This window comes from Toxorhynchites rutilus, chromosome 3 (genome assembly GCF_029784135.1).
Source record: "Toxorhynchites rutilus septentrionalis strain SRP chromosome 3, ASM2978413v1, whole genome shotgun sequence".
Lineage (NCBI taxonomy): Eukaryota > Metazoa > Arthropoda > Insecta > Diptera > Culicidae > Toxorhynchites > Toxorhynchites rutilus.
In genome coordinates this window covers 268,220,593-268,244,125 of record NC_073746.1, presented here as the reverse complement: position 1 = coordinate 268,244,125, position 23,533 = coordinate 268,220,593, and the positions used below count along the sequence as shown (strand labels likewise).

Below are 23,533 nucleotides of genomic sequence, written 5' to 3'. Positions count from 1 at the left end.
GTTTTAGCGAGAAATAAATGTTTCTATGGTGGTTCAACATACCTACCCCTTCTCTAAGGGGAAGGGGGCTGCCATTCAAATGAAACATAAACTTCTGCATAACCCGAGAACTCACCGAGCAAATGGAACCAGATTTGGGATGTGAGGGTATTTGGGTACGATAAATGGTTCTATGATTTCTATGATGGTATGACCAAGACGGGTCTATGGTACTAGGTGAGGCCGTTTCGTCACTAAGTTGGTTAGGGGAGCGGTATATGAAAACAGTACGGAAGAAAGCAGAAGGGGAATTTTTTCCTTGAAGTGTGAAAGAGACAGACTGATCACGAGCGAGCTTGGGCACAAGCTTATTGTGTTTTGTTTACAAACAAAACACAGTAGACTTCCAAGATGGCTGAAGAGTGGTTTTAGCAAGTTGGCCCACCTTAGGATATACTTCTACGAGCCTTGGGTATGACATCCCTCCCTCCTCTGGAATGGAGAGGGGGTCCCATAAAAATATTACACATATTTCAACCAGGCATACTCCAACCAAACATGACAATTGAACATTTTCGGAAAACTCTGAAGGAAAAAGGGAAAATTCGGAAAATTAAATTCCCATATGTTCTACAATTTCATAGTGACAAGGGCTGTTAGTCCATTTGAATTTTTCGCTAACGAAATTGATCTTTGTTTCAAAGTGGAAATGGATTTTAATATGATAAAACGCACTACTATTTCTTCTTCTATCTATACGAATAAAAATGGATCGCCGAATGTGTTGATAAGAGCAAAACTCGAGGAAGGAATTGTTCGATTTAGGGCTGTCATATTTTCTGAATCAAATATTTATTCCATGTAACGGAGAAACATGTTATTTGCAAGTGGTTTAAAACATCAGAGAATTGTGTCTGAAAATAATCTGATATTATAATGACGAATTTTGCATGATCCATGAACGTGTGCTTAGTAAGAAAACGTGATGGTTTGAAGCTATCGATAACAAAAAATAAATTTTGGGCGGGACGAAGTTTTCCAGGTCACTTAGTATAATATATATCTGTATAAAGATACTCAATGTCAGAATCATGAATAATGTTAACTTTTTCGTTTCGTTACATCGATACAAAAACTTCAAAACAAAATCCAGTTTTTCATTCCAAAAATTCTGGATAACTTCTCAGAACGGTGGATTCCATCAGATAACCGGTTCGTATTCGGGAAGCAATCAAAAGCTGAAAATCTCCCGTAATCCACATGTATTGTTTCAAACTAGAGATATACCGCTGGTAGCGTCACATCTGTGAGAGGAATGTGATCACAACAAATATCAACGAGGAAAAACAAACATTTATGGGGCATCGGCTTCATCGAGTTGGTTGCACACTTGCATCTGGAACACTTGTGTTAATTCACAAATAATATTTGTTCGGAAAAAATATACCTGAATTACACTTTCAAATAAGTTCCCCGATTACTATAAAGTAGCTTGCGTCTCATTCAAGCGATACCATTCAGGTTCTCCTAATAGTCCTGAATAAAGTGTAGTATCGAAAAACGGACTCAGAATGAAGGCGTTCGCCTTTTTAATGGCCACTTTTTTGGTCGGATTATCCACTGGCCTTGAATGGTGGGAACATGGAAACTTCTACCAGATTTATCCCCGTTCGTTCAAAGATTCTGATGGTGATGGCATTGGAGATCTCGACGGTGAGTGTCGAAAGTTTGGCAAGAAAATGTTCGGCTACAGCAAATTATTCGGTGTTCTGTTTCCTAGGTATTACCCAGAATCTGAAATATCTCAAGGAGTTGGGAATGGATGGAGTGTGGCTTTCGCCAATCTTTGCCTCACCAATGGACGACTTTGGCTACGATATCTCCAACTTCAGCGCTATTCAACCGGAGTACGGTGATATGAGTGCTTTCGAGAGATTGTCCGCCAAGTGCAAGGAGCTTGGTCTCCGTTTAATTCTCGATTTTGTCCCGAACCATACCAGTGACAAGCACAAATGGTTCAATCGTTCCGTGCATAGCGAAGAGGGATACAAGGACTACTACATCTGGCATCCTGGTGTAACACTTGAAAATGGCACCAAGGTACCTCCTTCAAATTGGATCAGTGTTTTCCGAGGATCCTCGTGGGAGTGGAATGATATCCGCAAAGAGTACTTCCTTCATCAGTTCCTTAAGCAGCAACCAGATTTGAACTATCGCAACCCTGCTGTAGTTGAGGAAATGAAAAATGTGCTACGGTTCTGGTTGAATAAAGGAGTGTCTGGCTTTAGGATTGATGCCGTTCCCTATCTGGTCGAAAGTGCCGAATTCGAGGGCCGCTACCGTGACGAACCTTTGAGTAGAGCAACTGATGACCCGGAGAACCCCGCTTACCTAACCCACACGCAGACTATGGACCAGCCGGAAACTTACGACCTGGTCTACGGGTGGCGTGCAGTGCTGGATGAATACACTAAGCAGGATGGACAGACTCGTTTGATGATGACCGAAGGCTACACGAGCTTACCCAAAGTGGTTGAATTCTTCGGAAACAGTACTGTCAACGGGTCTCAAATTCCGTTCAACTTCCAACTGATAAGTAACATAAACAAGAACAGTACTGCAGCCGATTTTGCACACTATGTTAAGTTGTGGCTAGATGCAAAACCCACTAACAGACGTTCGAACTGGGTGCTAGGTAATCACGACAACAACCGTCTCGGAACGCGTCTCGGAGAAAAGAAGATTGATTTGTACAATATCGCCTTGCAAACATTGCCGGATATCGCCATCACGTACTATGGCGAGGAAATCGGAATGGTTGATCAGTATATTCCTTTCAACGAAACCGTTGATCCGGCTGGCTTGAGGGCGGGCGAGAAAGACTTTGCGTTGTATTCTCGTGATCCTGCTCGCACACCGATGCAATGGGACAACGGCAAGAATGCTGGATTTTCCAAAGGCAATAAAACTTGGCTCCCGGTGGCCAGTAATTACAAAAAGCTGAACGTAAAGGCACAAGAGAATGCAAGGAAGAGCCACCTCAAGACGTTCAAGAAGCTTACCAAATACCGCAAGCGTCGAATTCTGACCGAAGGAGACTTTGACATGCAATTGATTAATGATAATCTTCTCGCGTACAAGCGACAATCGCAGAAATCCGGGTATGTTATCGTGGTGCTAAACTTTGCTACCGTACCGCAGGAAATCAATCTGCCCAGCAAGTTTGCTAACATTAACCGGAAAATGCAAGTTGTCGCTTCATCCGCGCAAGTCACCACTAGGGATAGGTGAGTGTCAACGATATTTTCTATGCTTCGAAAAACCTTGAATGATTTTTGTTCTTTTCAGTGGTTGGATCGATACGACTAATTATAAGCTGGCTGGAGAAGCCGGCATTGTATTACAATACCTTCGTGGGCCCAACCCAATTGTCTCGTGAGAGATTCTCCGAGATTAAAAATCATTCCGGTTAACTTGAATTTGAAATGTTAAAATAAATAATAAGCATTGAAAACGTTGTTTAAAACTATAAAGTAAAATTTTTAGGGGCTTATGTAAAAGACACGACCGCATTTTTGGTGTTAGTGGCAGATTGTGAATTAAGGACCAATTCTTCAACATCAGCATCATCAACGTGCACATGAAGAGATGCCAACCTTTCTGATATTTCGGGATTTCCCAGCCTTTTTGACATGGTCCCTGATATCCTGACAAACACTCAATTTTGCCTGATTTTCCTGAAATGACCCTGATATCTCCTGATTTTTTAACGTTTCACTTTATCAGAATGATTAACCGTAATAAATATACTGGAATCCCTTTTGAAAGCTCTTTGATCCGCACTTTATAATACTTACTTTTTCATTCGTTTAGTGAGCCATCGTTAGCTAACTCTAAAGCTTATTTTCACCAAAATAGAGCCAAAGTCAGTTATTTGGTGGAATTGGAAGGAAATTCTATATTATGAGCTTCTACCAAGCAGAATTAGTCAATGTGATAGTCGTCGTGTTCCATCAGGGTAACGCCAAACTTCATACCTCTTCGACAACACGACAAACAATTTTGGATTCTGGCTGAGAGATGTTATTCCACCAGCTAAACTACAGGGTCTTTCAGATTAAACGCTCACGCAACAAATTTCTACAAACTTCTACAAAAGTGAATCGATTTTTGTTTTTAAACAACGAAAATAAAGCTTATTTTAGGTCATTTTCGATGTGACCACCCCTTTTTTCATGTTTGTCTATGGCGCTGTACCACATTAATTGAAATTTGACCCCTTTCCTGTTGACCAGTTGGTCTGAAACTTGGAACACACCTTTATCTCTGCAGTCATTATAAAACTGCGTATTTCATGATCTTGAAAATCCAAGATGAAGATCGCTACAAAATGGCGGATTACATATTTTCTCAAAGCCTCATCAATATGGGTATCGAATGAAAGGGGTTGACTAGTAGAACACAGTTATTTATGAAAATGCAAATCCAAAATGGCCGCCACCACAAAATGGCGGATTACATATTTTCTCTAAACTTCCTAAACTAAATATTTTCTCTAAAATTCCTATTGTGATATGCTTGCCATCAAGTATGTGTTCGTTGCCGGCTGAACAATAACCCCTACAACATTCGCACCGCACGACATTTGCACGACAAATTTTGATTTTTTTCGTATTTGAATCTAAACGTTTGAGTGTTTGCTGAGTGCTGAGGTTTTATTTATCCTTTGATTTTTTTTCTGTAATTTTGTACATGAAAAGTTGGTCATTCTGGGATCTATGCTTCATGATATTCGAATAATAGACACCCCTTGGTGTAGTCTTACGTCTCTCCGGTTATGTCTCCGACATTACCCACCCGTCTTTTTTTTGTGTGGGCGTTTAATCTAAAAGACCCTGTACAAAATGCTCTTTAGAAGGCAAGAACCTCAACTCTATGGATAGTATAAAAAATACATTGAAACGTTTTCGGTAACAAAGCAAACATGTTCTAGAAGGATAGGATTTTTAAGCTGCGAAAAAATGACGAAGTATTGTAAAACAGTACTATGCATATAAAATTGAATACATCATATAAAAATTATGCTTTTGTTCTCTCGAAAATCGGCACGAACTTTCCGGACAACTTAATATGAGCTATCCTGATTTCTTCCTGATTTTTATTTTCACTGTCCCTGATTTTTGAAAATAAAAGCAACCCTGTGCACATCACTCGCCTTGCAAGTCCCGATGATGACCAAGGCGAGTTCTACGTGCAGCTGAGACGCGAATATAACCGCAGTCCAAATGGCCGTACTCGGTACCTTCTTCCAACACAAATTCCTTCGCCAATACACCTGGAGGTCACCAAATCATAGAGAATATAAGACAACCGACGGACATAACTGACGTCAGAACCTATCAAGGTGCTAACATTGATTCAGTCCATTACCTAGTGATGGTTAAGATGCACCCAAAACTCTCGGCTGTGAAAAACATTCGGTACCAATGCCCGCGACGGTATAATCTTAGGAGACTAAAGCAAGCAAATGTCGCCGTAAAATACGCGCATTCGTTTGTATCTGTTTGTAACTACGCACATTCGTTTGTATCTCTGCTGCCGGAAGAGGACGAAATTAGCGAAGCTTTTTTCTAGGACTTTTGGATCATGAATAAAGCAGCCATCAACAGCGTTGCGGAGAACATCCTAGGACACGTGGAACGATGACGACGGGAGGAGTGGTTCGATGATTAGTGTCGGCAGGTGTTACACAAAAATAAAACGCAGCGCGGGAGCTAATGTTGCATCAAACAACCCGTCAGAACGAGGAACGATATAAACAGAGGCGCAAAGAGACAGCAAACCCAACTCTTTTGGGAAAACAAACGCCGCCAGGAAGAGAAGTGCGAGGAACTAGAACAGTTGTACCGCTCTCATAAGACACGAAAGTTCTACCGGAAACTCAATGTATCCCGAAAAGGCTTCGTGCCACGAGCAGAAATGTGTCGAAATAAGGATGCGAGTATCTTGACGAACGACACTGTGATCGAAAAGTGAAGGCAGTACTTCGATAAACACCTGAATGGCGTACAGGCAGAGGACCAAAATAACGATGGAAGCGATGCCATCAAACTGTTGAAGAATAACAATTTCTATGGATATCCTGGAAGAGCTATGGAGAATCACGGACGAAAACGGCTTCCCCGGGAAGATTGGAAGACAAGACTGATCAAGACTACGATGGATAAAATACAGTGCTGTGTGCTAATATCGGGTGGATTATCTTTGAACAATGTGTGTTCAGGACCATCCTCGGCGGTGTGCAGGAGGACAGCGTATGGAGGCGAAAGATGAACAACGAGCTTACACAACTCACCGGAGAACCCAGCATTCATAATGGGACCAAAGTTGGAAGGATACGCTTGGCCGGACATGTTGCAAGGATACCGGACAATTATTCTGTATGTTTATAGTTGGACCAAGTGGGGCAGGACCTGGCGAGTACGGGGTACCCACGAAATCGGAGAGAGATAGCCACGACTCTAGTTAGCCCGGGTAATATCGATGTTAAAATTCTTCAAGGTTTGATTCAATGAGAAACCGGAATCGCAGTTAATTTTTTTTGTAGTGGTCGTAGTAGGCGTATCTGAAATCTATTTACAGCAGATTGTTTGGAAAACTTGAATCTTTCGATGATCAAAACTTCACGTTCATCCGGTTTGTTTTGAAAAAAGTTGTACAGGATAGAAGCCGAGAGAAGAACTTTGACTTTGGACACCCCATTAAAAATAAAATTTGTTGGCTAAATGAACCGGATATGATGTTCTGAAACGTTTCCATGAACGTATAACTGTTGCTCGGATGGATCAGAGGACGCATCGTAGTAGAACTCACGATCGGAAGCTGAGGTTGAAGGTATTGAGGATAATTAAGGCATATCCGGAACTCTCGGGCATCGTCGAAAAACACAACTCCAACCAATGTACCATCCAAAGAATCCGTGTGCTGCAGACGTGAAGAGATCGTGGAATAAAACGGCCACTGAGGTTGACCAACAGGGTCTAAAAGTGACGACTCTACTCTCAGTAGCTTCGCTTCGATTAGAATTGCTTCGGCAGTCGCCCACAAAAAAAAAGTGACTTGTCAGAAAATGAATTGACTAGCGTTGACTAGCGAGGATAACTGGTGAACTAATCTAGTCAGTGGCTATTTTAACTGACTCGACTAGTGAATACAAATCTGCCTCTTCATTCAACTGACTTCAATCCACATATCTACTCCCCTAGGAACGAAATGTATACCCGCGTATGCAATCTCATTTCTACGTCCATATGAAGAGGAACGAAAACATGATTTCTGATGCAAAAAAGAAGTTACCCCATCAATGGACGATTTATTGTTTACCCATCGTTCGTTGGTTTGAACTTAGACATTTATCAAGTATGCTATAAAGGTCCTCGCGTTAGTATTAGTAAATAGCGTGCAAAATAGCGCGTACAAACACTGCACGCTATTTTATACGTGTGAGTAATTTTCGTGTACGATACAATATAATCTAGCTCACCTGTAGCGTATGTCAAACTACGTTGAACTCAAACATCGATGCATGCACACGTACATGGGAGAGAGAAAGAGAAGAGCGAATTCGTTTTGGGGAAGTCACTTCATATTGCAATGAGGACAATTTGACTGGGAAGAATGAAATGATATAGTCGAGTCGGTAGATGGAGATAGCGACTACACGCCCGACTGGCGGAGAGACTGCGTGAAAACAAACGCCGCCAAAAGTCATTACTAACTGACTACGGATATAGTCAGTCAGATAGTCAGCTGACTATCCTCAGTTGACTATGATTATGCAGAGCCCTGAATGGAATTACTTTTTCAATATTTTTCTGAGGAGAATAATAAATTATTTGTATTTTAACTCTTTATGGTCGTTTGTCTGCTCTCAGTCGCCACAGCAAGAAACCATGCTAATCTTACATTTTACCCAACCAAGTATCAGTTTATGCTTTTCCTAAACGAAGCTTGATGTCTAGTGAACCTGCTCACGAATCAATACGGTGCTCCTATGAGTACTAGATAACGGTACACAGTATCAAAAAAGTGGTTACCCACTCAAGATAACGCACAGTGAGTTGAATGCATAAGAATGTGGGACAAAAAATCATAACTGCAGAATTTAGCCATTGTAGCACTTTGGTGTGATGGAAAAGATTGTTCATAAATATTAGAACTATTGTTTGCATAAATGTCTCATGTTGTTTGAATAATCGTATATGTGTCTCAAGCGACAAAATCTCATTCATCTAAAGTTAAAAATTCTGATCATTTCGGATACGCTGAAATCAATATTTGAGCAACTACTGGTTTGAATTATGTTGAAGTAGTTGATTTCAAAGAGCAGAATAATTGTATGCATAAGTGTCTTATGTCATCTGAATAATCAGTGAAAAAATCTTTGTTAAAATTGAAAAGTGCTGATCTTTTCGGATACACATTGCGGGCATTACTTATATATTTATTGCATTAATGGCAAAAGTGTCTCATATTCAACGGATAATGATTATATATGATTTATTCTTGGAGACTATTTCGAAAGATTTCGCACGAAGACGAACTAAAAAATATATTTTTTATATAAAATACATCACATTGAAATACATTGTTAAGTTAATACATATATATAGTTCACAAAATAAATAAATAAAATGTTTGTGTTTATTTTTCATAATCTTGCATCTATTATCTCAAGGAAAAATAATACCGACCAGTACGATATCCATGTCCAAATTTAATACGACCGCAAAGGGTTAATATAAAAACATTTGACAGATCCATAAACATGCGTTGCGTTGTTATGCTGTAAAATTATCTTGTCGTATTTATTCCGTCGTTTCGATCTGTTTAGTCTTCAGAGATCTGTTGAAACGTATCAATTGTAGTCGGTACTGTTCACCAGTGATAATTTCAGAAGGTAGGTTCTTCCAGTTGTGTGTCTTGCATTTGTTTCGGTGGTTTTCCATGTTCTTTATAATCCAGTTTCAGCGTAATGCTAACATTCGCCATGAAATCGTCAAGTTGTACACCTAATATAATTCACCAAATTTCACTTATTACCCAAGCGATTATAGACTGACTAAAAGTCATAATATCTGCCGTCGAATCATGAAAAAGGCGTCTACTGTCCCCCTCCCACATTAGTGTCATTTGTTGTCCCCCGAAGCGGTATTTTTCCATAATGAATCGAGTACACGCGAATATTTACGACCTACAATTCCAGTTCATTTGCAAACGTTATCAATTTCACTCGTTACTCTTTTTGATTCATGCAGCGACAGCTCCGGTTACAAATTTGCATGCGGCAGTCAGGAAGTGGGATGTTAAGCTAACCAGTGGGTATTACTGAAACCAAAAACCCAATGATTTCATCCTCACCGAGGACCAATCGTCATCGTAGGAGAAGCATTTCGTTTTTATCGAATTTCGATTACATTATTAATTACCCCACTGGAGATTCACAAGTAAATTTTGCATGAACGTGTGACAAAACGTGTAGCTGACCGGAAATGATTCAATTCCTCATATGATACAGGCGGAAAATTACAGAGGGAGAGAGAGAGCTGGTTGTGGCGTATAGCAACAAATAAAGTAACAGTCGCTCTGCTGTCAATGCAATGCTTACCGACGGAGATCACGTGCGGGGGGAGAGATAAAAGTGAAAAATTATTCGGTTTCCAGTAACAAACGGCTGAAATATGTACACAGAATGTATGCGAGAGAAGGAAAAAAAAACAACAAGAACTGGAATAAACACGCGGATATATCGAATTAACAACGGAGTTGAGCGTCGGCGATAAATATGGTCATTTTTTCGCTACCCGAGCATTCATTTAGCCAAAATGGGAAGAAAGGGCGAGGAGTTCCAACCAGATGAGGGTGATGATGGGAATAATGGTACGAATGGGACAAGCGCCTTCAACGCCCACTGGCCACCCACTCCCAGCTACCCCCTCCCCCCACCTTTGGAGGGAAGAGCAAGCCGGAGCGGCTACTAATAATCATAATGACTATGAATAAATTCATTAATTATACTTTTTCTCCGGTCTTCCGCTACACTTTTCAAACATGGGAGAACATATTTTCGTGCCATTAGTCAGTTGTGCTAATGAATGAAACTTGCAATGCGCTTATGATGTCAAGTGCGGAGGAAATTATTGAATTACCACTTTACCCGATTGTATCGTTCCGACCTCGCCTAGTTTAGTATACTTGATAGTGCCTATTATGTATTTTCCTACTATATGGAATGAGAACAACCTTGTTCAACGCAATCGAATTGCTTAAACTAAACTCATATTTTTTCCGGTTTAGTTTACTCGGTCTAACGAGCCACAGAAATTCAAACAAATATAGTTTTGAATGTACTTTCAAAGCAGGTTAGGCTGAGCAAACTACACATGACTAAATAATCTGAGTAAGGAATTCGGAGCAAGTTGAAACGGTTTTTTAGAATTTCAACTTGATAGTTCTCTTCAAAAATCACTAAATTTAAATCTGTTTGCAGCATATAAAGGGTATTTTATTAGGAACGACACAAAAGTAGACTGATAAGGACAGCAAACGACGTCGTATTTTTTCCCGCTCTTTTGACATTTCTCTTCAGTAAGGTTTGCCATTTCATAATGGAAAGATATACGATACAACAACTAATCGGCATTACCAAAATTTACTACCGAAATTCGGAGTCAATGTCCTCAACTTTAAGAGCGCTACGTCCAATTTATGGTGGTCATAATAGTCATGCCAGATCAACAATTGAGTGCATAAAATGTTCCTGTGCCAGTGAGACAAAGAAGTGTCCGTAGTGTCGAGAATATTGCTGCCGCTAGCGCATAAAGTCGTTCTCAAGCGTTGAGCATTTCTGTGACTTCGTTGCGGCGACTTTTGCGAAAAGATCTTGACCTACATCCTCACAAGATCAAATTGACGCAAGAACTGAATCCGCTTGACCACCAGAAGCGTCGTATGTTCGTGAATTGGGCTGATCAACATCTTGGAAATGAGCCGGATTGTCATCGAAAATTCATCTTCAGCGATGAGGCTCATTTCAGGCTGAACGGCTTCGTCAATAAGTAAAATATGCGTGATTGGTCAGGCAGCAATCCACACATACTCCATGAGGCACTATTGCATCTCGAAAAAATTAAGGTTTGGTGCGGTTTATGGTCCGGCGGCGTCATTGGGCCGTACTTCTTCCGTGAAGATCAAGACCGGCATGTTACTGTGAATGGGATTCGCGACCGCTCAATGATAACCCAATATTTTTGGCCCGAATTGGATGATATGGATTTGGACAATATGTAATTTCAACAGGACTGCAAACTATTGGAAAAAGGGGTTCTGGTACATTTCAGATTTGGGGGAGGAGTCTGATACACGCAAAATGAGTACTATATACTACGATTTAATACCCGGAACGATAAAATCAAGAACAATATTTTGGGCGCTTTCGAGTCAGAGTTGAGCCACTCAAAACGGTCAGCTTTATGGGATCATAAAATAATCAACTTTTACGTACAGTAATTTTCATTTAATGCGACATGCCGAGGCACCACTCAGTGTCGCATTGGAGGCGATTTTGACCTGTAATTGGACATTGGCAATGAGAGTGGTACAGTGTCGACGTCTGGTGGCGACTTTCAATGTGGGGCCATAATTTGGTTTAAAAAATGTTCAATTAAACGTATTATTCCAGTTGTCGATGAACAATTTGGGCCTCGTTGTTGTGGCGCTCGGTGTAGGCTGCGTTGGCTAAAACGGGACAGCCTTCCATAATGTGTTCTATGTATTCTCCGGGCTGATGGCACATCCGGCTATTGTCATGAACATCTTGATGCCAGACTACAGAAGAGAGTCCACCACGCGTTAGATATGCGACCTTGTCGACCTGTGGCAGCTTCAGTTAATGGGGGTGGGCACTATACAGTATCTCCTGTTCCAAGCTACAATCTTCTCCACTGTCTGCAGATTGAAGTTGAGTTGCTACTCCGCTTGCGCCAAGTGCCAAGTACCTTGTTCTCCGCGTTCGGGAAAGTCTCCAGGACACAGTTCATTCGACCGTCGCCACCTCATCTTATGGCTATGACCGTTCCTCTTGAGCATTCTACTGAGGGGGTCCAGTGCCAGACAAAGCCAAAGCGGGCTGAAAGAGTCGGCTTGGAATATCCCTCTCTTCATCTGCAGCGTTCTAGACTGCAACACATTTTAGCCATCACTGAAGTGCAAAGACGCGCTCCACTTCCTCATCGCATGCTGCACGAACCTAACGGCGGCGGGATCAATTTTATAGATCTCCAATACCCGGACGAGAAACGAGTGAGGCATGGAGATTGTATACAGCTTGTCTGGCTGCAACGATGATGGCCTGATCTTTACAGTCATGTCTGTTTTTCTTGCATCCTTTCTGCTCTTCTGCGATAATGTGGTCGGTGTTCAGTCAGACCGGACTAAGTAACAAAATAAGAAAAAAAAATTAATAGTAGCAAACAATGAAAAATTTCTCAACGCAAATTCTACTTGTATCAGATCATACTTATGTTGCTAACAGCCAGTTTTATGGCATGATTTTATTTTGACTGATCAGCAAAAACTTATCGAACATTCAATCAGAGGGACTAAGTGCATACGACCATGTGGACTAGAAAGAAGCCACGTAACTCATATTGAAACACAATGTATTTGCTTTTCAGATAAGTCATAGTTATTGAAATGTTAATCGAATATATTATTATAACTTGTTCATACAGAGTGAACCAAGTGTCAGAGAGTGGAAAATTGTAATTACTGAACTTTTCATGATCGATTTGAAATCCAATCGTGGTCTTTCTTTGAATGCAAGTACTCTTTTCCAAAATTACGCTAACCTGTTTGTCGTTGAAACATTGTTTCTTAGAAAATCAATAATTGTACTTGAGAACACATAGAGTAGTGTGGGGCAAAGGTGCGCACGGGTCAAAGGTTCGCATTGATCATATTGAATCATACGTGTATGAAAATCTGTCAACACAGTATACGTTCGACAGATTAGTGCACCAGCAGCTCGCACGTGTAAACAAGATACATTTCATAAAAGTGATGAGGTAAGAAGAGTTTTGCGTTATTTTGATCTAATATTTTCAATTTTGGAGATAACTATTGAGCTACTTAACATGTTTTGAAAGTCCGAAACCAAAGTTCTAAGGAAACCTTTATTCTTTAATAGCTCATAGTGCGTATAAGTTTTTTTATTAAACTTTCAAGAGCTTTGCATAGCTATCAGATTACTTGAAAAATTGCTTGTGGAGCAAAAGTTCGCACCATCTATAAAGTGTTTTCAATCAAAATGTTTATCATACAGTGTATATTTTATACTAGAAGAAATACACCCCCAGAAAAGCTCAAAATGGAGAGTGCGAGCATTTAACTGTTGGATTGCGGCGAACCTTGGTACTTCCGAAGCAACTCGGAGGAAGACGCTCATATTAGTAAATGTCTCTACGGTTTTACGTATTTTACGATTTTTCATTTTACGTTTTACGTTGAGCAGTCTGAGAAATTGAATCCTTTGCTTTTGAATGTCTTCAGCAACCTTCTTGCTAGTTTCGGATGCAGAGTACATGAATGGTGAGTAATTTATAAAATGACTTCAACACTTATGCTTGCGGCGGAACCCGCAAAACCTTTCTCAAAGGTTTTGTGGACTAACACAATTTTTTGCCAACCAACTCAATAGAAAATCCAATTAACCTTATCAACCAGCTTTCAGTATGTTTAGTGAAAGTTCCTATAGGATCTTTCCATACAGAGATATTTCTGTTAGAATGAAAATTTTCCCATCTTTTTTGACGATGAATGATCAATAAGTAATGATCGCACCGCAAATCGGAAAGCTGTTTTGAAGACTCCGATAAATTCTGTACGAAGTTAATTTAGGGTAAATGATCTTGGTTTGTCCAGTCGAAAATATGATCATGGTTTGCCCACTTTTTTGAATGCTCTAATTCAGCGCTCCTGTGTCAAATAAGGCCTTCGAATGTTTCGAAACTTATAAATGAAATTGCCTTTTACATGATTTATAGTAGTTTGATAGTATATTTTTACGAAATCACATGTATCCTAATAATCCTTCAATTATAAAATACACCTTCTATTTGTGTCAATGCGCCCCTCATTCGAGCTAACTTTTAATCGATCACCAGATGATTATTTGGCACGTATTCAGACCTTTTCTGGATTACAACACTTATAAATATTGTAAACATCATGCTTGCTCACCATTTGTATCGGATTTACATAGCTAAACCATTAAATTAACGCATTTTGATGAACTCAATTCTGATCATGAGTTGTCCAATTCAATTATGTTGTTTTGTCCACATGATTTCTATGGCAACCGCTTGGCGCGCTGCAGTTTGTTTATGTTTGTTTATGGTGTGCTTCGCGCATAGCAGAAGTATGGTTTTTCTGTGTTGATTGTGTTGAGGTGAACACTTCTAAAATGCCCAAGAAAAGCCAATATTCTGAAGAAAGCCTAAATTATGAATGAATCGATATGATGACAGTAAACTCAAGCAATGATAAATGCAACATCTAATTGTGAATTCGAATGTTTTCATTCAAAAACGGAGATTTCTAAAACCGGACAAACCATGATCATTTTTTTTTTGGCAAACCATGATCAGAGGTGGTCAAACCATGATCATAATTCTTCTTTAAGGAAAATCGTTAAAAAACATAAAAATTTGAATAATTTCAACACCTTATGGTAGTATTAGCAACTAGAGACTTGGGGCTTTTCAACAAATCCAAACTCGTATCGATTATGTGTGATTTTCATGAAGAAAAATCGATTTGCATTTACTAGTTGCGTAAAAACACCCCAAATTGGACAAGCCAAGATCATTTACCCTATTATTTTAACGAAAAATAAATTATTTATATTTTTCGCATCGGTTTCAAAAAAGTGCCATAATCAGTTGTTTCTTCGAGTGTTTTAGAATATCATCTGTAATTTTGTAAATATTGCAGTAAGTTCAAATGTTTGTAGGCGAATTTTTAGCCTAGTGTATCATCAAAATACCCGTCAATGGTTCATATTGTTACGTTTAGCCGTTTTCTTTAGCCGAAGTTTGAAGTGAATTAAAGGAGCACTTTACAATTGAATAATTGTGAAATGTTAAGCGTTTTCTAAACGTCCTAACTGCCACGTTTTGATTGGCCCGATTTCCCCAACACAGAATTCTAAACTAAGGAGCGTGGGGGAGTTCAGTATTGAAAACATATGTAAGACAGGGGTATTTTTGTTCCCACTGAAACATGTTCCCCAAAACAGACTTCAAAATCAAGGAGCCTGGGGAAATCGGTATTGCAAATACATGCAAGTTGGGGGCGTTTTTGTTCACACCGAAATGTCTTTGTCTTAACACGGACTTCAAAATTAATGTTTCTGGGAAAATCGGCATTACAAATCCATGCAAGTCGGGGGTATTTTTGTTCACATTGAAATGTGTTTCCCTAACACGGACTTCAACACCATGGCGCCTGGGGGCTTTGCGAATCTGTACAACCTGCGAGTACTTTTGTACTCGCTTGCCTTTATGTAGACCGGAATATGCAATTGAGGAAGCCTTGAAAAATCGTAATTTCAGATGCTAGAGGCGAATGAACTTTCAAGTTTAAAGTCTCTGTAGTATTAAAAGTAGAAGTTGAAGTTGTTGATTCAATAAATTGAATAAATAACAATGAATCTCGACGTTTCATGCAATTCCAAGACATTTGGCATCAACAGTTTTTTTTAAATCCTGATTTCGGTGATTTTTCGGATTCCAAAAAAATCAAATTCTCAACGTCAACTACACTAGAAAATGAAGTCTGATTGAGCTAATTGTGCATTTTATTGTGTAAATCAACATTTCGCACGAAGTTCCACATGAAAAATCGAGATGAACATTTTCATTGGCACCCGATCCATAAGTTTGCCTCGCATTCCAAAAAAAAGTCCCAGAGTCGATTCTTGACAAAAAAAGTAACAAAAAATAATTAATTTTGAGTACTTATAATATTATTTTTATTACTAACTAGCTGACCCAGCAAACTTCGTCCCGCCCAACATTTTAGCCCCACCTAAGGGGGGAGGAGTATCTAACCACCATAGAATCATTTATTGCACCCTAAAACCTCCAAATGCCAAATTTTGTTCCATTTACTTGATTAATTCTCGAGTAATGCAGAAATTTGAGTTTCATTTCAATGGCAGCCCCCCCTTAGAGAGGGGGTGGAGAGTCTAACCACCATAGAAACATTTATTGCACCCTAAAACCTTCTCATGTCAAATATGGTGTCATTTGCTTGATTGATTCTCGAGTAATGCAGAAATTTGTGTTTCATTTGTATGGCAGTCCCCCCTTAGAGAGGGGGGAGGGATCTCAAACTATCACGAAAACCTTCCCCGGCCCCAAAAACCCCTACATACCAACTTTCATGTTCATCGGTTCAGTAGTTTCCGAGTCCATAAGAATTAGACAGACAGACAGACAGACAGAAATCTATTTTTATATGTATATATATATATATATATATATATATATATATATATATATATATATATATATATATATATATATATATAATAGAAGTAATAGTGTTAATAAATTAATGTACTGAGTTAATATTAATTTATTATTATTTTTAATTATGAATAATTGATGTTAATGAGAGCAATTATTGATTTTTTCTAATATCTGGTATCCGGCCGAATAGCAAATATTGGCCGGATAAAGTGCGCTACACATATACGTCCCGTCACCGTGAAGTCAACGTAAAGGAATGAAATGTCAAATATTCTCCCATGGAAATCGTATGGTTGCATTCACATACACTATCACCGGCAACATTGACGTCGGCAAAATAAGTCCAAGAGAATAGTTGACGGGGCGGTGACGCTATATGTGTAGCGCACTTAAGCCTGAAACCGGGTAATTACCGAAAATCCGTGCATCTCTAGTAACTATTATTCTGTGAATTCCGGTTTCAGAAATATTTCTAATCGATTGATGCAAACATCTCCGCAGTATGTCAAGAACTGGGGTCGGGTCGAGAAGAAGTCGATTTATACCTCTCTGTTAAACGTAGTCCTTAGTTACGAAGTTCCTATTAGATAATCATACTAGAAACAAAGCTAAAACGGACCTTACACGGTCAATATTGTTGACAATATGGTGACATTTGAGAGCAAAATCACAGATGAACACAGCCGACGACACAGAAATCGGAATTTTCTGATTTTCGATCATCAATAACGTGACATTTCATATAAATCCATGATGATGACGTTTACCTCACGGACTTCGAGACTGAGTTGCCAGATTTGCAAGCGTGGCTATAAATTGAAAGCAATTTCGTTTTTGTTAGTCCTTTTTTGCGATTGCAATTGAATTTTAAACCTTCAGAAATTCTAAGAATCGTAAATGAAAGCATTTGGTTTGGAAAGCTGATACTTTTAATAGCAAAATACGATACTTCTCGCAATACAAATCAAAACATCAAGGTAAACAAGGCAATGTGATGTTGAGAGAGTGGATGAAACGTAACAGCATTTTAGGATTTTTTTTTTCAATGTTCTGGATTCGGTCATTTTTTTTGTGCTAGGAAACGGCGAATATTACGATATGAAATTTGGAGTATGCGAAGATCTGGGAAAATCACAGGTGGAAAAAACGTGCGTTAATTCAAAGTGTAGGGTGAATATGATCTATAAATTATATATGAGGGGCTCAAAAGGAAAGGGAGTGGAAGTGACTTGATCGATTTTCCTACCATCAACTTTTTTATTTCGTGAATAGCTCAGCTGCAAAAACGTTCCAACTTGAGTTCGCTATAGAACCTATAATTGAGGATTTGACCTATCGTTCACATTGTCAAATAAGCTCGAAATATGTTTGCAGCTAAATTATGACCGAAAGTACGAGTCGATGAAAAGAACATGTCACTTACACCCCTTTCCTTCTCAGCCTCTCATATAATCTTATTCATAGAATAAATACACCCATACCTCGCTTTACGGCCTAGATACGTTCCACGAAATTTGGCCGCAAAGCGAAAAGCCGTATAAAGAATCAACTATGCTAATACAAATTCATAGAAACTCAATCAGATCGGTTCCTAATTTTCTAGATATGTAACATGGTTTATCATTCAAAATGCATTTTATCTTTTTATTTTTATTTTATTTGAATAAAAAATTTAATTCATTAAATTTTATTTAAATTTAAATTAAAAATTAAAATTTATTTTATCTATAAACAAAAATGAAACAACTACATGTTACATGGAATATGTGTATGTATACATATCTATTTTTTTGTTGTTCAAGTTATTGTCTCGCAATTATTTTTTCCCTTCTCCACAAAAGTGATTTTTGAACCAATTCTCAATTTTTTTTACCGTAATAACAAAACATTTTAGGCCGTAAATCGAAAACGTGCCTGAATTGAAAAGGGCCGTTATAGCGAAATGCCGTATAAAGAGCGGCCGTATAGCGAGGTATGAGTGTATAACAATATAACAATATAACTAGAATAAACATAACCATACAACAATATAACTTATATAAAAAAATTATAACTTATATTGTTACATTGTTATATTTATTCAATGAATAAGATTATATGCGAGGCTGAAAAGGAAAGAGGTGTAAGTGACATGTTCTTTTCATCGATAACTTATATTTTATATAAGTTATTTATTTTATATATTCGAAAACTAAAAAACTGGCATCTGTGAAACTAACAGGAACAGCCTGTATTTGTGAAGCGAGTATCATGATATGATTTTGAAAAGGAAACACGAATTTCAAAGTGTAAATTATGAATTAAAATTAACTTTTTCGAATCAACTTAGTATCCTATGTGAATGCAAATCACTGTTTTCTACAAGTGGTGAGGAAATCCATTATTCGAAAATTGTGTCTGAAATTGATTTTATATTATAATAATATGTTATAGTTGGAATATCGGAAAATTTAGAGGAAATAGGTTAAGTTAGGGTCAGGACTTTTTGCTTCAAGTAATTATATAACGCTAAGTAAAAATTTTCATTCAAATCTGAGCCACTTAATATTGCTTTAGATTCTTCTAATCTGACGGAGAACAGTTTGGATCCCAAATTCAAATGCCATTGTCATTTTGGATACTTTCGTACTCCCAGGTTGATGACGATATACACTGTGTAAGGTGGCAAACTATTGATTGAGGTTAGATCGTGTGTCGAAAGCCTGGCTGTCACGATATTGAAAACACTTATTGTCAATAATTTTAATTGTGTAAGGTGCCCATAACACTTTCGTGTTTTATCAGACCTTTCTTCAGCCTGAATGAATTAAACGAGTCATTCGATCTCGACATGAAAGTAATACAATTTCAGCAACACGCGGAATGGTGTTTACTTCTCCTTTCCGATGCTAGTGTCACATCGGTGGAAACACATTATACTGTGATACAATTGCCTCGTATTGTCACTTATGCTACAAGATTCCCTTGTTGCAGGAGAAGCTTATCGGGATGTAAACGGATTGAGTTCTTCCGAACACTTCGGGTTTTCCACGAAGGGGAAATCCGGTTGAACCGTTTCCAGCCGTTGTTACCAGTTGGGGTACGCGCTGTACCGCTCAGGCGAGGGATGCTGGCGAACGGAGGATGATGCTCTTATCAAACCCTTTTCGCTCTCGCTAAAGATCTCTCTGTTTTCCTCCCGTATTCGTTGAGATTCATCTTATCGCTCTCTACCCGGTGACTCCAATTGCTCACATTCTCCCGCGCTTGAGAGCGAGAGTATACTCGAAGGTTCATCAGGATAATGCTTTGTTTATTTTCCTCGTTTATTTACCGTATCGAGTAGATGCTGGACTCAAGCATGACTTTTCCTCGGCTCCTGTCGGTCTCTCCGGCGAACTCAACTTACACCCCCCCCCCCCCCTCCCTTCCTTTTGGTGGCATGAGAGATTGCGTTTCGGATGCTGTTGGCGTGGAAGTGTAAGCTTCGGACGGGAGAACGAACCATCGGAGCCGAGAGCGGGAGATCAGAGCAGAAACACTGGAGTGTGCCATCCCGAAATAAGGGAACGCATTTTTGGATCCATTACATCATATCTTTCGGCAGAAATCTGCACAAATTAGTGAGAGTTTTACTTTTAAACCGTGCGGTCACGTTCCGGAGCCGGTATGTCAAACTCGCTGGCGGATTTGTTGGATTAACTGAATGACCAACCAGACTGGCTGTATTCCTTCGGACGTAGTTGCGATGCTTCGAACAGATTGCCAGCGGTAGGGATGACGGCGTTTGGGGTGAAGTTGATGGGTGCTATCCGTATCCTTTTATCTTTCGTGCTGGTGGACAGCAGCAGAAATTAGGATTAGTGGAAAAAAACAAGGATTACATTTTGCACGGTTGTAAAAAAAAGGGAAAAATTACAATGAAAGTGTTTTACATCACCTAAGACGCACTGGTTCGGATTGATGCTGGGTGGGAAGCGAAGGATTAAAAGATAAAATCCATATCTGCTGAAAACTGTCGACGGATCTTGCGACAGTCGTGCGAAGGTGGAAACCGGGATAATACCACGGCAAGGAAGGACGATCAGATGTTCTTCCGCCTCAGGGGGCGAAAACCGCGATAAGTGCTAAGCGCCGTCCGGGAAATCAATTTCAGTCCGCCTTCAGTTTTCTCGCTTCTGGTGGTAAATTTATGGTGAAAGTGTTCAAGATTGCGTCCCTCCCTGGAATGTGCTTTTGTGCTCCATCTGTGTGCCATCGACGAACCGCATCCGCTAGTCCCCAGGACACTGCCCGACTTTGGCCGTGTTTATCCCGTAGTACTTTTACTGTGTCGATGAAAAACGAGAAGAAAACACCGTCCTCCCACTGGTCCGTTTCCTGCTAGAAAGATACACAAAATAAGCGAACGCAGCGTCTAAGTAGAACGGGGCAAATGTGATCCCTGCTGGTGTGAAGTGATAAATTAATTAATTTTCTTTCCCCGGAAGGGATTCGTAGAATCAATGGTTGCAGAAATCGAGCGATAAGAAAAGTACAAAAGTTTTCTCCCCTCGGTTCGCCTTTCGTGAAATCCTTAGTTTTCCAGCGGGAGTGTGTAATTAAAATAGGAAAAGTCGAATAAGTATACGAAAAGAAGATATAAGTCGTAAGATAAATCTTGCCGAAACCTCAAAACTTTCCCGCGGTCCAGTGGTCACCGACGATTTATACGGATGCGGCAAAGTGTTTTCCGGCAGAGTAAGGTGTTCGTGATTGTGTTTATGTGGTCGACGTGTTCGTGATTTCGAAGTGTTTTGATTTGAAGAATAAAAAAAGCAGCCAGCATGAAGTGCCACAGAGGAGCTGCCTTCGTCAAGCGAGTCCTGCTGGATGTGTTGTTTCTATCGGTGTTTCCAGGATTACTTCCGCCAGCAGACGCCTCAATCATCGTGAAGGATAGTGAATATGAAAACAGTAAGCATTAGCAAGTTTCCCCATACATATTGCTTCCATACAATTTTAAGTTTGGTTCTAGGATGGCAGAGAAAAGGGGGAGGGAGCCAAGTTCAAATATCACATCCATTGCCGACTTATGTCATGTCAGCCCGATGGGGCGTAATTTATATGCTTGTTCCGGGCGACCGGATCCAATCGCAACCAGGTCCCTTGGGGGATTTTCGGAGGAAGGATTTCATTGACAAATTATGGGCCGGTTTGTGTTTTTGCTGTTTCTGCCGAAGAACATGGAAGCTACCAACATGTGTTGACGGTGTTTCAGATCGGAGTGAATTCTAAGGTTTCTAGAAATGAATGCATTCGTTCATTGAGGATCACCCAAGATGGAAACCAAGGGAAAGTTGTTCGACAAAAATGAGCGGTTTTGTTGAATAATCTTATTTGTTTGGGCTCGATGTGTGCAATGAGTGTTTTAAAATATGTTAGACATTGAACCAAAATAGCGCAATAATCGATGGTTGTTCGCAGGGCCCGAAATCTTCGAAGATGAAAAATGAAAATCGACTCTCCTCTCAGTAGCTTCGCTTCGACTAGGACTACTTTGGCATTCGAAGTCAATGTGATTTGAATTGACTAGAACATGAATTGACGAGCGTTGATAGCGAGGATGATTCTAGTCAATTGACGGTTTTACACAATGCTTCATCAACTCATGCGACATCTACATTAGAGCTCAGTATTAAAAAAGTGATGTTGTTTGTATTTCTACGCGCTTGAAAACGAGATTTGGTTGTGTTTATTTCTATTAATTTTTATTCAAATTCGTTTAACCTTCAAATGTCCTCAGTAAATGGTAAGAAATTTAGATTTTTGTATATTTACAATGGTTTCAACACGCCATTTGATGCCAAAGTCATAGATGATTTTCGAAATGTTTAAGTTTGATAATCCATATAGGTTATGAATACAGGGAAACTTCGATATAACGTACCCTCGATATAACGTACATTTTACCTCGATATAACGTACACATTTCCAAAGTGTAGAGGAAAAAAAAATTCCAATATTTTTTTTCTGATAGAACAATGAATTATCTGTATTGTGATGCTAAAACAAGTTTTGTACCTTCAATCAATCCCGAAATACAGCTGGTTTTGTGATTCCGGATTCTAAATGAATCATGCTTTAATCAACAGTACGAAGGGAAACATCATGAGAAAGGCTGGCTTCGTCTTCTGATTGAAATTATTCATTGACTTTACAAAAACAGCAACACAATAATGTATTATAGACTACGTTTGTGAGTACTTTATTATGTTTCGATAAAACGTACAATTCGATACAACGTACAATTTTGAAAGTGAAATGTACGTTATATCGAAGTTTACCTGTACTAACTTCCTGACATTTTTCAGAAGCTCATGCTGTGGGTAATGGCGATGCAGTGTATATAATATTAAGTAGTTTGATATAATTGATTATGCAGGGTATTCCGTTCGGCCGTCATGAAAAGGATCTGCAGTATATGAAGTGCAACATGTGCCACCCATTGTTTACCATGTAAAAAAAAGTAAATTACAACATTTATAGCAATCCATTCTTCATGTTTTATGAAAGAAACAATGTAAACTGATGATTATCTAACCTTTTAGGCCTAGAAAAAATACTTGAAACCGGGAAATTCTAAAAAAATGAAACGAGTTTCATACCAAAAAACAAAACATCATGATTTTACTCGCAACGCCATCTGGTTGTAAATCGAACGTAAATTCGTCAATTCTCATTGATGTGACTAATGAATACAAATTTACCTCTCATTCAACCTGACTTCAATCCACACTTCTACTCTCCCTGCAAGGTTGCCACATTTAATTCTGTAAAATGTTCACACGCTGATGAATGTTATCAAAATGTGTCTTACAAACGACCTTGGCAATGGATACACAATTTTTTCATCTCGCCTTTTGACATCCAACAGCTGGGATCAATTTATATCTGAGTCACTTTATTTTTGTTCCAAAAGATTCGTTTTGAGTAACCTGCAT

At 39.2% G+C, this 23,533-nt stretch overlaps 2 protein-coding genes across 7 annotated transcripts in view; both read left to right on the top strand.

Moving 5' to 3' along the window:
* Window positions 1-1,485: 1,485 nt before the first annotated feature.
* LOC129776439 (probable maltase) lies at window positions 1,486-3,493 on the top strand. The gene is made up of 3 exons (XM_055782090.1): window positions 1,486-1,692; window positions 1,760-3,266; window positions 3,328-3,493. Exons 1-3 carry the CDS (start codon window positions 1,551-1,553, stop codon window positions 3,416-3,418), a joined length of 1,740 nt encoding a protein of 579 aa, XP_055638065.1. The 5' UTR covers window positions 1,486-1,550; the 3' UTR covers window positions 3,419-3,493.
* Window positions 3,494-20,166: 16,673 nt separating this feature from the next.
* Window positions 20,167-23,533, top strand: part of LOC129775988 (nephrin) — a 497,623-nt gene continuing 494,256 nt past the window's right edge. For all 6 annotated transcript variants that reach the window (XM_055781308.1, XM_055781311.1, XM_055781310.1 and 3 more), the window contains exon 1: window positions 20,167-21,506. In XM_055781308.1, the coding sequence (XP_055637283.1) occupies window positions 21,377-21,506 (130 nt within the window). In that variant the 5' untranslated portion in view covers window positions 20,167-21,376. The remainder of the gene's footprint in view (window positions 21,507-23,533) is intronic.